The sequence below is a fragment of the Sinocyclocheilus anshuiensis genome, unplaced genomic scaffold (assembly GCF_001515605.1).
Source record: "Sinocyclocheilus anshuiensis isolate Anshui unplaced genomic scaffold, SAMN03320099.WGS_v1.1 scaffold355, whole genome shotgun sequence".
NCBI lineage: Eukaryota > Metazoa > Chordata > Actinopteri > Cypriniformes > Cyprinidae > Sinocyclocheilus > Sinocyclocheilus anshuiensis.
In genome coordinates this window covers 1,842,018-1,858,421 of record NW_015549571.1, presented here as the reverse complement: position 1 = coordinate 1,858,421, position 16,404 = coordinate 1,842,018, and the positions used below count along the sequence as shown (strand labels likewise).

Below are 16,404 nucleotides of genomic sequence, written 5' to 3'. Positions count from 1 at the left end.
AATCACTTTGGATATGTCAGAAACCAGCTATGGCAGGTAGGTCTTCTCTAAATTATTGTTTTAACTGGTTACAAAAAAAATAGAATGGCAAAAAAAGCCATTAGTGCAGTCCAAGGCCACGAAGGTAGACATGATTACAGGTGATGTTGAGTGTGCTGTGATAGGTTATTTGATAATCCACAGAACAGCATCTACACAGCTTGAGCTAGTGTACGTTTACAATTAGAACGAACAGTTCCTTTATTGCACGTTAATTATATAATAAAAGGTAGATAATAAAGCTTGAATGTAAAGGTTTTTGGCTAATTATTCAATATTCTTACAGGAAATGCCAATGGAAGAACCGATGCGGTCCAAAGCAGGTCAGAAACATCACCTCGAGCATTTTCGGAAAATCATTTGTATTGATTTCATGTGACCTAAGAGAACTTAAAGGGAAAAGAAAGTTATTACACCATATTAGCTATAAATAGTGTTCAAATTTAATTGAAATTTAATCGTATAAATGTAAGCATTTTTTTTTATGTATATGTGTGTGTGTGTGTGTGTGTGTGTGTGTGTGTGTGTGTTTAGTCTCATGACATATATTCCCAAACTGTAAAAATACTTTGATTCTCCTATATTAGCTCAGCCTGCCTTAGTTTAATTTCATATGGAGAGGTAAACAGAAATGGCTCTTGACTAATGTGACCAGTGTTGGGGAAAGTTACTTTTAAAAGTAATGCATTACAATATTGCGTTATTCCATAAAAAAAGTAACTAATTACATTACTTAGTTACTTTTTATGGAAAATAATGCGTTATGTTACTTTTGCGTTACTTTTAAAATCTGGACAGGGCTTGCTTGTTTGTTTTTAAAATAAAAAAGTTCTATTTTTTGTGTTGTTTAACATTTAATTATTGCAGGTTTGCATCATATTCTGAGTTGCATTATTTTTATTCATTTTGAGGAATACTGAATCTGTGTTTTGTTTTGTTTTGTGAGTGAGATGAAGTAATGCATATTCATATTTATTTTAGAACTACAGTAACATCTTCTGATTTCTCTCAACATGGGCACAGGAGAGCTTGTCAATCAATAAATTGGAAAAAATACTTGCGTTACTTATTTGAAAAAGTAACTCAGATATTCTCTTGTAACTTAAAAAGTAATGCGTTACTTTACTAGTACTTGAAAAAAGTAATGATTACGTAACTCGCGTTACTTGTAATATATTACCCCCAACACTGAACGTGATGCATATAATTTGATCTGTGTGTCAACGACTGCATTGATAATGAGTGTTTTTGCAGTGTGATGTAGTGTGTGTCCAATTAAAGCTCATGATAAGTGTGTGTGTAGTTTCTCAGGATGCTAACTAACCCTGAGTCATGTGTGTGTGTGTGTGTGTGTGTGTGTGTGTGTGTGAGTGAGATGAATTAATGCATATTGTGTGTGTGTGTGTGTCTGTATGTGTGTGTGTGTCTGTATGTGTGTGTGTGCGTGTGTGTGTGTGTGTGTGTGTGTGTCTGTATGTGTGTGTGTGTCTGTATGTGTGTATGTGTGTATGTGTCTGTATGTGTCTGTATGTGTGTGTGTGTGTGTTTCACCCTGTGCCCAGAGGGCTGGATAACGCTGAGGAAATACAGAGGACAGAGTTTTATCATCTCCAAGGCAGGATATGGTGAGAGAGTGTGTGATGTTTCTTCACTGTGGTGATGTTTAATATGCATGACACACCGCTGAAGAACGTACATCTCTGCACTGCAGACTGATAGCACAAACATGCATGTCAGTGTTTGCATTGGCATCTAATCACATCTAGCTAGCATCATTTTTCATCGACCAAAAAAATCAAGAGATGCTGTCTTGTGCTAAAGTTGACCCTAATTAAAGTACGCTGCTAAATCTTATTTAATTATCAAAGAATCCTAAAATAACAATTTCCACAAAATTGGTCACAGCCTGTACTTGTAATTCTGTATTTACTACTGTAGTTGTATTCTAAGTGCTCGTTCACAACAGCTTCATAGCCAGTAGAGTTGTGATGGCTCATGTGCACTGTTGGTCTCAGTTAGTGCGGATCGATGTGTCAGCAGTCATACAGTAAGAGGTCGTGCTTGTAAATCCAGCGTTTACTGGTGGACGGACGGCGCAGTCTGTCACATTCCCGTAACAGGATTAGAGTGGACAGGACTGTGCACCTTTGCCCTGAATGAAGTCCATGTGTGAGAGGGGAGCTTAGAAAATGAGATTATGTTGTAAAACCTTCTTTCTTTCTGCCTGTGCTGCCAACTCTCATTTCACTTACACGCTCACATGACCAGTTCTGCCACGCTTCTCTAGAAACCAACTGTGTCTGTCCATTTCTCGCTTGTGTTGTTGTGTTGCAGTGGTAATGTAAACCCATCAGCCTCCGTGTGTGGTGTCTGCTTTCCTCTGCCACACCTTTCCCACACTGAGAGAGAGCGTCAGACCGTTGTCATGCGGTTGCTAAGGTGTTCTTAGTGATGGTGGTTTTTAGTGTACTAGTTATGCAGTTGCTAGGGTATCTTAATTTTTGTTCTTAATAATTGTAATAAACTTCTGGCTATTTTGCAAATATCTTTACATTAAACAAAAGGTTATTGCTGGAAGTTAAACTTGTAAAGCCTGACATATGATTTGATTTAATTTTATTTGTAATGGAACAGTTTATTGAAAATTTGCATACTTGTTTTTGTTGAGTATCATATTTTATACATCAGGTTTTTATGGCACATGCAGTTTTTTTTCACTTGTTTACACACATGAAGTATCAGTAACCTAAACTGATATTTAATATATTCAATGTTTTGATAGTGTAGCCTATTACAAGCCCCTCTCACCTGTGTTTTGAGCTGTAGTATATGTAAGGGATAATCAACGCGGTTTGCGTGCATTAAAGGATTTTAAATGCACGACGTGGAGGCCAAGAACCTCCCGAGGCGAATAAATGTAAGATCACATTTATTTGAATGAATTATAGCATTTATTTCAATTAATTATCGATCAAGAGAGAGAGAGGTTTGTGTGTTTTACCTGCGTCTGCGCATCTCTCTAAAAACAATTAATTGCTTCAAAAACAGCGATTTTACCACCTCGCTGTTGAGGAATATAATGTAGCCTAGTGATCAAGTATCTAGGCTATTTTATTCATAAAAATCGAGTGGAAGCGTTGACAACAAGTTTATGTGTGTGAGCAGCGCAATCTGCGATCTCCGACCTCTCTCTCTCTCTCTCTCTCTCTCCGTGTGTGTGTGTGTGTGTGTGTGTGCGCGTGTGTTTGTGGGCATCAATTAAAGCAACGCATTAATATGGAACTGTGATTAAACTGACTTGGAACTACCTGTGCATTAATCGGTTTTAATGCATACCTGCCAGCCAATCAGAATCCAGTATTCAGACAGACCGTGGAATAATATATATTCGCGTCGGGTGGTTCTTGGCCTCCACGTCCTGCATTTAAAATCCTTTAATGCACGGCAAACCGTTGATTATCCCTTACATATATAATATAAAATGATTAAAAATAAAAGTATATTAAAAGTTACAATTCAAAATAAACATTAATTTATAGTCCTTTTTACTTTACCGAAGTACGTTCAAAATGAAATACTTTTGTACTTTTACTTGAGTAAAACTGAAAAGGAGTACTTACTTTTACTGGAGTAAGATTTTGTTAGGTTACCTGTATTTTACTCAAGTAGCCTACTTGTTTTGTGTACTTCATCCACCACTGCACACACAGTATATGGTGTGATATAGCAAGAATATAGTGCTCATACTGAAAGAAGAAAAAAAGAATCACATCAGTTTTATTCAGAGGCAAAACTATGCAATTTGGTGCAGCTGTTATTATTCATATGGCCAAAATGTGAGAAGAAATTCTGCTAGCTTGTAAAGAAGTGAACTCTTTATGACAGCATAACAGATTACTAACACAAAATGATATAAATATCAGCCGTCACTCCATATCTCCAATATTATCTCTTAGTAAGATGATATATAAATGCTTAGTTTTATGATCTAAGCTCAGTAGTTTCAAAACATATAATGCTGTGCAATGCAATGATGATTGAGGGATGAACAATTAAACGTTCCTCAAGAGCCTGATGATCATATTTGATACTCACATTCGAACATGATTTTTTTCTAAAAATGGTGTATGGGTAATTAAATTCAACAAATCTTGAAATACTACTAATAATATAAAAGTACCTCTTATGTTTTATAAAAATCAATAAAACAAATCCACAAAAACACAAGTGAATAATACTAAAAAGGCCTTGAACTTGATTCAAAATGAGAAACTAGCAAATCACAACAGGTCTTTCGTTTTCATTCAATTTGCACATCAAATATTATACAGTACACTGTAAAAAAAAAAATCTGTGATATTTACGGTAAAATACCGGCAGCTGTGGTTGCCAGAACTTCACAGTAAAAATATGGTAGCAACATTTTAGGTTTTACAGACTTAACTTAAATTCACAAGAAAATACCGTATTTCATTAACTGATGTAATATTAATAAACCAACATATTGGAGTGTTAATATCTGTTTTGAACCATTGTAATGCACTGATAACCACCAAAAACTGGTGGTGATGAGAAAGTCACGTGATGAACCAAAGCTCATCACAAACAGCTTTTCTACGAGCTGAGGAGGGCAATACTTCTATATTGAAGGTGCACAGTGTCATTCACACAAACACTAAACCCCATCCTGGTGACACTCATGATACTGAAATAATGCAATAAACATTCATTTAACAACATTACATGTAAGATTAAACCCTAGTGTACACAACTGATAAGAAAAAAATTAAGAAAAAACATGTTATTTCAACAACAAAAACATTAAACATGAAGCCTCATGCAGGGAATTCTGGGAGTGTCAATTTACGTTTTTTCACTGTAAATTATACAATGACTTTTTCTTTTTCACTTCCAAAAACCGTATTTTTAACAGTATTTTACTGTAAAATCACATTAAACGTGATTACATGTATTCACCGAATATAGTATGGAAACTTACTGTTAACCAGTTAACAGGTTTCTACTGTAGCATTTTTACAGTCTTTTACTGTTAAAATCACAATCATTTTTTACAGTGTAGGCTTTATACTTTATAGTACATTGACTGTTTAGGCTGTGTATTGTGAATACAGAATATGATCTGTGTGTATTTGGACAGATGTTAGACTGACACGTGCACTATGAGAGGCAGCGTTCACTCAGCTATTGTACTTGGCTGTTGTTTCCACTCAGGTCCTGCTTCACTGGTCTCCTGTTCGTTCCCATGAGAATATGAGCCATAGCAACACAGTCTCTGTTTATGACTGCAGAGACTCAGTGTTGTAGCATTACTACCTCAGGCTAACACACAAAGAGCTTGCATTTTTACTAACACATCTTTCTAACACATTTATGTTTGTGTTTTCTGTGACCATGCACGAGGGATATTTCTGAACCTGTCTGAGGGAGCTTTATATTGAAAGATGTATAGGTTATCTATTCTGTCTCATAGTTTATGGCATTCAGCTCATAATAGTTATTAACAATCCTTCTATATTAAAATAATCAGGTAATATTGGACTCCAGAAGTCATCACCTGTTGCCTGTGAGCACATAATCTGTGAATGTAAGTGCTTCTGCACATCAAAATATTATGGGAGTTGTTCGAGTCACATGACCGACACAATTCATAAACAATTCCCTCCTCCTTACCTGTGTGTGTGCGCATGCTAGTGTGTGTATAACTGAATGTCTTCCATATAAAGCTCTTTTATGACTAGTTCCATCTGTCTAATGAATATTTAAAACAAGATAATATTACACATCACAACCTAATGAATAATTCAGAGAGGCTGATTAGAATGATTTAGGCTTGTAGCATTGACAAACCCTCACATACATTCAGCAACTTGTTAGGGAGGTCTATCAAACTGAGGTATGTTCTTTGTTATTTTTATTTTTTTCCAGATGTATTTGCATATTTGTTATTCCTAATTAAACCACTTACATATATTATCAAGCTATCATTCAAACTTTTTTCCTGCACTTTTGAATCTGAAGTGAACCCCTGTTTGGTTTATGATATTCATATTGCTGATCTTTTGTACTGGATTTAAGTATGGTATCTGAGGGGAGAGTTATAGTTATGGTTATGTAACAAAGTTTTGCATGATTGTGCACTTGTTAAGGCTGCAGTGGCGAATAATATTAATATAAAAAAAGATCTGCTGATGGATTTGATTTTTCTTTAGTCTTTGAAAGTTACAACTTGTGATATGAGATATAAGTGTTGAGTGCTACTCCGTAATTGAATGATCTGAAGTATATATGAGTTAAATGAGCTGTGGCTGTCTGTCCGTGTGGAGATGTGAGGAGCTGTCAGAGACGGTGAAAGTTAATCTGGAGAAGAGCAGATCAGATGAGACCGACAGGCAATTCAACTCCTACACTGACAGATGCTTCTGACGCAAAACACATTTGGCCAGCATTATTAAACCATCCATGCTGTCTTACAAACAGCAAGTGACATACACATTCTCATTGCTGAAGACTGCTGTCTTTTTGGTCAAACCTCAAACTTTATTATATAAAACTTCAAAGCAGCATTCGAGGAGTTAATGAATGTGAGACTCGTTTAGACACCAGTGTGTTGTCTGCTGCGTTGCAATATAACAGTGTTGGATAAAATTCTGAATTTATGAATGTCTTTCTTTCGATTCATGAGTGTGGATGTAAATTGAACATTTGGCAGGATGCTGAACTGGAAACTGAATTGAAGTCAATTATACTGAAATTGAATTGACGTTGGGGTAAACTGTAGCATTCTTGGAAAATAAGCAACCTTCCACTAAAATATGAAACTATGTATACTACCAGTCAAACGTTCAGAATAATTAATGTTTTTGAAGGAAGTTTCATATGAATTTATTTGATAAAAAAATACAGTAAAAACAGTAATATTATGAAGTATTATTAAAATTTAAATGAACTGTTTTCTTTTAAATTGCACCTTTAGAAATCATTCTAATATGCTAAATATGCTGAAGCAGCAAAATCTGTTTTCAACATCCATAAAGATAAAAACCACTATTAATATTTGAGCACTAATAATAATTGAGCACCAAATCAGCATATTAGAATGATTTCTGAAAGATCATGTGACACTGACGACTGGAGTAATGATGCTGAAAACTGTCATCACAGAAATAAATTACATTTTAAAATATATGCAAAATAGATTTGAAAAAAGTAATAATATTTCACAACTATTGCTTTTTATTGTATTTCTTTTTCAATAAATAAATGCAGTCTGGGTGAGCATAAGAGACTTCTTTCAAAAAAACTTAAATAATCCAATGAATTATTCCAAACTTTTGACAAGCGGTGTATAAATGAAATAGTTTATATACTGATTATGATTATCATAATTGATAATGATTATGATAATTATGATTGTCAGGTCATGCATTAATTATTTTGCAGTCTGTTTACTAAACCTCAATTCAAATTGATTTCAAAAGTAAATTAAATTGTGATTTAAAAGACATTTTCAATTCAATATTGAATAGCACACAATCATAGTATTTCAATTATTATAAGCTTGAAGTCCGTTCTGTTGTCCTTGTGTGGCAAATGCGTGTTTCTTCCTAAAAAACGACATCAGTCGAAATTTAGCTGTGCTCTCTACCTTTCCAGGAAATAGATGAGAGGTATGAAATATCCATCTCACACGGCACAGTCGAAGCATCCATCGCTCTAATCGCTCATGCTATTCATAATTCTGTGTGTGCGAGGCTCAGAGCCCCACGGGCAGAACACCATTTACCTTTTCCACTTCAACGTGACCTCAAACTAAACGCTTCCCTACCTCAGGAGTCTGTGTGAGTGGCAAAATTCATCACATGTCATATATTATTAGACTCGGTAGAGCCATTATCATTTATTTAAAAAAAATCTTGTGAAGGTGAATATGAAATGCAAGCATGTAAAAGTATTACCATCTTCTGCAGTGTGTAGGTGCAGGTGCTTCAGTTTTTACAAGTCTTTGCCTTTTAAGGAGAACAAGATGAGTGGGAGATTGGTGAAAATCATTACATGAGCAGAATACCATTACATTTTCACCATTACATGGTCATTGATGAGAAAATTATTATGAAGAGGTGTCATAATTTAATTTACTGATAACCATAATGTTGATGTTGCCAACCCCTGTTATCTATAGCATATATCGGCACATCTGTGCTATATACTATTTTCTAATTTGTCGTCATACTTTACTGCTTGCTTGTAATTTATGTTATTACATATGCTTTAAATTTGTTGCTACACTTTAAGTCAATATGTTGGCACCGAATCCATTCCACTGTTTTGAACTAAAGCTGGGAATCAAAGCACATTTTGTGCCTCGTTTATCATCACCCCACGGTGAGGACAGGCATCGGTCCCCTGGTATTGAGGTCCCTGTCTGTGGTATCTCTCTCCATACCTCTAGATTACGTTCAGGAATGTAATCAGGAGGGAAGGTTTTGGACATCTCGACTCTAAATGATAAATGAGAGAGTAGTAGTCCTGAGGTACATGACGGAGTTAATCTCTGTTAAATCCAATCATGGTGAGCTGATTGTGACTTCTTAGAGCGCAGTGATGGGAAAGTGGTATCTGAATCCATCAACTAATACTCCCATGTGCCAACGAGACACAGGCAGCTCTCTTGCTTAGAAAATAATTATAGACCCTTTTTCTTTTCTTTTACAAGTAATATTATTATTTTTTGTCTTGGCTATAGAACTATGATGACATTTTGTACATTTTGAGACTCTTAGTGGGGTCTTGAGTGTTTGCCGTTAAGTCAAAGAGAGGTCTTGTTCTCCATGTAAGTACTTTTACTGTTGTGATCGTAGTGTCTTTTGTGATATTCTTGATTTGTTTGTGGATAAATGTGTTTAGATCCTTCCTGTCAGATCACTACCACTGTGTTTGTGTAACTGAGTACACAAACTTTAAACAAAAATAATAATAGCAAGAATGGTGTACCGCAAGGCTCAATCTTAGGACCTTTTTTGTTTTATATGCTTCCCCCTACAGTATGTGATATGTTGCTTTTAGGAAATAATAAGCATTGTAAGCATTGCTTTTAGTAAGCATCAACTTACTTTCTTATGGAACATAAGACATACGGACCATAGCAAAGTCAGAAAGACTGATAAGAAATTGAAAAATCTGACACCTATTACAAAATATCAGCATTGCAGCATGACTTTGACAGCATGATTATATCTGACCCTTCACTGTACTTCCTTGAGAAAAAAATAGCTGTTTGTTATGCTACCTGATATTTCTCAACCATCAAGTCAAAGTCATTGTCATAGTTGTGTGTGTGTGTGTTTCTAAATCCCTGTGTTAAAATTGTGATTGTGGTCTGATGCAACCCATTAGCCTGTTTGACATAATGAGACACATTTTGATTAGATTTGCAAGGTGTAGGCTTCATGTAGGAACATACTATGAAATAACAGAAAGAAGTCAGAAGTCAGAAAGAGCTTTATTACCAAATATGTTTACACGCACAAGGAATTTGACTTGAGGACAGGAGCTTCCAGTGCAGAAGAAAGTACGGACATAGTGCAACACCCATGATAGTGCAGACATACATAGGAATAACACAGTAGAGATGGAATATAACACTAATATAAGAAAAACACAAAATTAAATAATGCACTATATACAGACGTAGAAGTGTAGCAAAAAATTTAATTGTTTAAATGAATGTACAGATATGTTATTTACAAGTGTGCAGTTTACAAATGTACAAATTTCGAATTCTATGTATAAATATAACTATGTCAGTTATGATGGACACGATTATGAATAACATTTTATGAAACAACACAAATGGATAACAATTATGAAGTGACCACACAAAACAAAACATTATATTTCTACAAATCTAATTTAAATCATTTAGAGGGATGAGTTGAGCCAAAAGAAAAATGAAAATTCTGTCATCATATATTTTCATACCTTCATGTTGTGTCAAAACCTCAATGATTTCCCCCCTATCAAATACAAAAGGAATGATAGGCAGGATGTTCACTGTGTCAGGGACTGTCAAGCTACAAAAATGACAAAAGAGAACCATAAAAGTTTAACATAAGTTCTGAAGCCATTCAGTAGCTTTATGTGAGGAGCAGACTAAAAATCAAGGACTAGACTGAACATCTTAGCTAAAATCTTCCCTCTGGTGTTCCTTAAGAGAAATTTTCCTACTGTGCTATTATGAATATGCATATATCAAAAATTTAGCACATTTGGTCTAGTCGCAAAACACGTTTTGTATAAAGATGTCAAATCTGGGGTGTATTCCAGAAAGTGGGTTTTGTTGGAAACACAGTTTGTTGAACCTCCTTTCTGGAATACACCCCTGATGTGGCACATTATGCTGTGTGATATTTCAATATATGTGAACGTTAATGAGACCTGCCGCAGATGAGAAATCATGCGACTAATGAATTAGCTCTTGTCTCACACATACTGTATCTATTGTATGGCTTCAGAAGATGTGAAACATTACACACAATTTGTTATTTTTGCAGCATCACAGCCACTGTCAAACTTTCATTTTCATTGTATGGAAAATAGAAGTGAACACTAACTGTGAACTCTGCTCAGTTTTTCCTTCTGTGTTCCATGAAAAATAAAATCATACAGGTTTGGAATGACATGAGGGAAATGATAAGAGAATTTACTTTTTTTTTTTTTCTGGTGAACTCTTACATTCACCATAAAGGTGAAATAACATTACTGGCATTTCAAGGGCAAACAAGCTTTGTAAAAGCACAGTGAATTTGCGTGACCAACTTACACCATGTTAAAATCTGCATGGGGAATCTTTTGCACTCACAAAAATTTCGATCACATGGGTTCCTACTGGAATAACTGGATTTCACCCAGACAAATTTGAGAACAATTGTAAATGTGGCCTCACCTTGAAAAAGTTTCCCGATCATGTAGATTCCTAATCCTATTGAAATGACTCAAATTGTGAAAAAAAAAAAAAAGGTAAATGTAAATCATTAGAAACATAATTCATCTAAAATATGTCTTTTAACTATATAAAAATATGTGACGAAATTGAGTTAAATCTATGCTTTAAATTACTTGTTATGTTCAGGAGGTCTTTCTATGGACTGTATCCCTACAAGTCAAGCATGATCGGACCGGAGTCGCTGGCAGATCCATCTTCTGATTGGGACATTGTGGAAACAATTGGGAAAGGAACCTATGGCAAGGTCTACAAGGTCATCAATAAGAAAGATGGAAGTCAAGCAGCCGTGAAAGTTTTGGATCCCATTAATGTGAGTCATTGTTGGGCCTCCTGAGATTTTCATTTGTGGCATCTCTTCTGTGTTCAGTGTATTGCAGCTGTGATGTGAACACATGGAAAATACGAATTCCATGATTTTACCCTATTTTCTTTTTCTCCCCTCTTTGAGAGTCTTAAACCTTAATCGGTATAGAGTAGACCCAATAGATTCAAAAGGGGGCAGTGTGACATTACTATTCAATAATGATTCTGAAACATGCTGAAAATGTACTGTGAATAAGTAACCATTGTCTCTGTTCTCTAGTCAAGTTCATTTAGGATCTAAGACTCTTAACAGTGTTTCCAATGATTTAAAAGCCGAAAAAAAAAAACATATTTAAAGGCGTTTCTTCCCCTCTTGTCCTCCGGCTTGTTTCAGAATCCCAGTCACACTAACAAAGTAGATATTCTTCCTAAATTTCCCCCACAGATATTTTCATATTATAGCACTATTGATTTTTGGAAAACTTGTCAGGATGTTTTATTTTTATGCCTAATGCTGATATTCCCCATGTAGTGTGATGTCATTAGTGCTGCTTGATCCCCCATAACCCCCTGCTGCACAGTGCATGCATGGCTGCCTTCATTGTACCCATCGACTACCCTGCTGCCAGTCATACAAGCACATGCATGAAAGCTTGGGAGCGTTTTTACATCCTTTTCATTGTTATAATCTATTCTGACATGTTGTCTTTGTACTGTATATGATAGCATTTTTCTTTTTTAAATCAGCTGCAATTTTCGATTATTTCTAGCTTCAGTTAATGTAGTTAGTCATAGAACCTCATAAGAACACCATGTCATTACACACAACAAATGCAAATTAGGGCGCTTTTTGTGTACTAACATATATGATTCATGCTAATGGCTGTGTCAGGATGTGGATGAGGAGATTGAAGCCGAGTACAACATCCTACGTTTGCTGTCCAATCATCCCAACGTGGTGAAGTTCTTTGGCATGTTCTACAAAGCAGATGAGCTCTCTGGAGGGCAGCTATGGCTTGTTTTGGAGGTACATTTATTTATAAATGCTTGGTTTTGCATTTTATTTGCATTATCCACATCTACATTTCAAACGTTGGTCCTGAAAAATGTCTGAAATAGAAGTAGTTTACTGAAAATCTTTCAACAGCTTTTAAATGTCATTTATGTATAGGTAAACCCAATGTAAGCAAAAGCTATTCAGAGCTATGGAGGAGGGTAAGATTTGCAATGAATAACAATTGATATTTTGAACCATTTCTCACACAGACTGGTGCTGATTAGAGCTGGTCACTGCATGTTTTCACTGTAGTCAAATACATATTTGGGCCTAAGTTTAAGATCCATGTATTTGATTACATATGTTTGATTTACATATAAAATTTCCATCCATTTGGATTACACAAATTAAATACACAATAAACAGCTTTATATATTTATCATCAATAAATCTAATTTGTTGCAATCTCATACTGACTGAATATTGCTTGTTTTGCAGCTAGCCATATTTTAACCATGTTCACAGTTTTAACTGAATAGATGTGATTGTTTTCACAATGAACAGATTAATATAGGATTAAAATATAATAATCAAAATATGATTATATATATATATATTAGAAATATTATATATAAAATATATATTATTCAATGTTCTACCAAAGAAAGGAAGACTGTATGTTTGCAACGACATGAAGCTGAATAAAAGATGACAGAATTTTCTTTAGCTGAACTATTTAATACGTATGCATAATATTATGTCTGATATTATGATATTATTACTGATGATAGTAACGCTGGATAAAAATGCTGTGTGGTGTGTTTTGTCATTTTATGACTCATAAAAAAATGCTTAGTCCTTACTAATGTAGTTTCTGTTGTTTGGTTGCCCTCTTCTCTGTAACTGCATCTATCGTTCTTTTCTCTCTCCCTTTCCTCATTACTTTCCCTCTCTGTCTGGCATTTCTCTCTGTTAGTTGTGTAATGGGGGTTCAGTAACTGACCTGATAAAGGGTTTGCTGATGAGGGGAAAACGTCTTGAGGAGCCCATCATCTCCTACATCCTGTATGGAGCACTTCTGGTGAGATACAGTACACACACACACACACACACACACACTCACTGAAGTAATCTGCTCACCCCAGCACAGGGAACGCTGTCTCAGCCCTCTGACCGTGCCAGAGTAGTTATTTTGGGCCGTGATAGTGAGGAAAGACAGAGGGTGTCCAGCTGTAGACTTCAGGGGCCGATCAGAGGCAGTCTGGCCCTCAGTCCCCACTTACTGACTCAAGTTTCTCTTGCTTTATTTTCAGGGTCTCCAGCATCTTCACAACAACAGAATAATCCACCGCGATGTGAAGGGCAACAACATCCTCCTCACCACAGACGGTGGAGTCAAACTGGTGGACTTCGGTAATGGCTACTGCTGTTTCATTCCAGAGAGAGGATTATTTAGATCTTATTTCTTTCTTTTTAAGAGTTTTATAAGCATTTTTCTTCCCATACAACAATGGTTCATAGTGACAATGTTTGTCAAGCTCCAAAATGGACAACATACTAATTTGGAGCGCGATGAGAGTAAATATGGAAAGAATTTTCATTTTTAGGTGAACTGTTCTTAATGGTACGCTCAACAGACACTGAAACTAAATTGTAATTGTTCACTGATCTGATCATTCCTGGAAAAAAATAAAAGACAAAAAACATTCATTCTAATTTGGATCAGCTTTAGTTCCAATAAGGCTTTAACTTGTTTTTGATAGGAAATTATGTATTTTTTGGACATTAGCTAGTTTTACTGTATTTAATCTATTGCTGCACGTAGCTTAAACAGTGCAGCAATGCTAAAATTAATATGAAAGTCTCCAATCCCTTGTGAAAAAGAAGTACACTTTAGCATACTTGTATGGAAATATGTATTATAAAAGAGTGTACTTAAAAATTCAATCTGAATTGAATGCACTTGTGCACACGTTGATTACAATTTCAGTTTAAATTTACATTAAATGCAATTAGTTGAACTTTAGAGTGCTTTTTCAACCTTGCCAAGACAGAACTGCTTGTGGTTCCACCAAACCTATCGTTTCATCATAGTTTCACCATCCAGTTAGGCACATCAACCATAACTCCTTCAAAAACAGCCAGAAACCTTGGAGTTATGATTAATGATCAGCTGACTTTCTCAGACCACATTGCTAAAACTGCCCGGTCCTGCAGATTTGCTTTATACAACATTAGGAAGATATTGAATAAGATCAGAAGATCAGGAAGATCAGGTCATTTCTTTCAGAACAGGCAACACAACTCCTTGTTCAAGCTCTTGTTCTGTCCAGGCTGGACTATTGCAATGCTCTCTTGGCAGGTCTTCTAGCCACTTCGATCAAACCTTTACAATTAATCCAAAACGCCACTGCAAGATTAATCTTTAATGAGCCGAAAAGAATGCACGTCACACCTCTGTTTATCAATTTGCACTGGCTACCAATAGCTGCTCGCATAAAATTCAAGGCATTAATGTTTGCCTACAAAACCACCACTGGCTCTGTCTGCACCCATTTACCTAAATTCATTACTTCAGAGTTATGTGCCTCTAGAAGCTTGTGTTCTGCAAGAGAACGTTGCTTTATTGTGCCATCCCAAAGAGACACAAAATCGCTTTCACAGACTTTTACATTAAATGTTCCCTCCTGGTGGAGTGACCTGCCCAACTCAATCCATCTTCAAGAAACAGCTAAAAACACATCTCTTACATCTTTATTTGACCCTCTAACTCTAGAACTCTCTATTCTAATTATATTCTTAAAAAAAACAAAACAAAAAAAAAACGAACACTAGCTTTTTGTGTTCTATCTATTTGTTTTCTTTTTATTTATTATACAATTAACAAAAAGGAAAAAATGCCTCTAACACTAGCTGGCTCTATTCTTTTTCTATTCTGTTTTCTTTTTATTTACTATATAATAATAAAAAAAAAAAACTTGCTACATATGTTGCGTTAGGCTAACTGAGACTTGTTATAGCACCTGCATATCATTGCTCTTTTGTTGATTTTGATTGCTTCCATTGTCCTCATTTGTAAGTTGCTTTGGATAAAAGCATCTGCTAAATGACTAAATGTAAATGTAATGTAGAGTAGGGAAAGGTGCAGTAGGAGATCTTGGAAAATGCTAACTTTAACCTGATAGCATTGAAAGCGAATGTCCCACCCTCCCTGAAAATCGCCATCATGTGTCATTCACCGGTGAGAAAACTTTATAGCACAGTTAGTAAAAGGACTACAATACCAAGAAGGAAGATCAGGTTGTTGATGTTTGTCTGCCATTCTTGCTCTGTCTGCACAGCGTACGTGAACACACTGATGATGTATCCTGTCTGCGCGAACCGGGTGCGCAGAGGTATGCTAATGCTGCGTTCAAGTCCTCCTGGGACGTTCGTACTCACGAGTTGACAAGTCGTAATTACGACATCAGGTGTGTTCAAGTCCGTTTAGTCGGCACAAGATGGCGGTGTACCTTCTTTTAATAAATTACAAGAAAATACAACAGGGTCTGTTAACTCTGCTTATAGAAAATGAAGAGAAAAGAATTCGCATCAGGTGTGTTTTGCGTTTTTTATATTTTTAATAAGTAATTTATGAATCCACTTTAATCTGTATCGCATAAAAACTTGGTATTAATTGTTATATTACAATCCTGCCACATTCAAAAAGCTTATTTTCTGTAAATAAAAAGCCTGACAATGTCACTGCTTAATACCTATAAGTATTGTGATTTATGTTTTACTTTGGCAATCTCTCTGTCTCCCTCTGTCAGACATGCAGTTCTACAGTACTTGTCACTGACAACCCACTAAACTATCAATTTAAACAAAAATTTACCATCAACTACATCCATCGATTCCTCCATGTTTCTCATTGACACGCCCCCAACTCGGAAACTCGGGGCTTAAAGAAAATTTCGAGTTTCCCACTCGTAATAACGACTTTGTGGTGGCGTTCATGTGCGTTCAACTAGTAAATACGATCTATCCGACATGACTTGAA

The 16,404-nt window shown here is 35.6% G+C and overlaps 1 protein-coding gene across 1 annotated transcript in view; it reads left to right on the top strand.

Moving 5' to 3' along the window:
* LOC107657355 (myosin-IIIb) overlaps positions 1–16,404 on the top strand; it is a 142,163-nt gene continuing 125,759 nt past the window's right edge. Inside the window, exons 1-8 of the mRNA XM_016445397.1 lie at positions 1–36; positions 326–362; positions 1,602–1,664; positions 11,189–11,372; positions 11,760–11,780; positions 12,258–12,392; positions 13,339–13,443; positions 13,676–13,775. Coding sequence (XP_016300883.1) covers positions 30–36; positions 326–362; positions 1,602–1,664; positions 11,189–11,372; positions 11,760–11,780; positions 12,258–12,392; positions 13,339–13,443; positions 13,676–13,775 — 652 coding nt within the window. The 5' untranslated portion in view covers positions 1–29. The remainder of the gene's footprint in view (positions 37–325; positions 363–1,601; positions 1,665–11,188; positions 11,373–11,759; positions 11,781–12,257; positions 12,393–13,338; positions 13,444–13,675; positions 13,776–16,404) is intronic.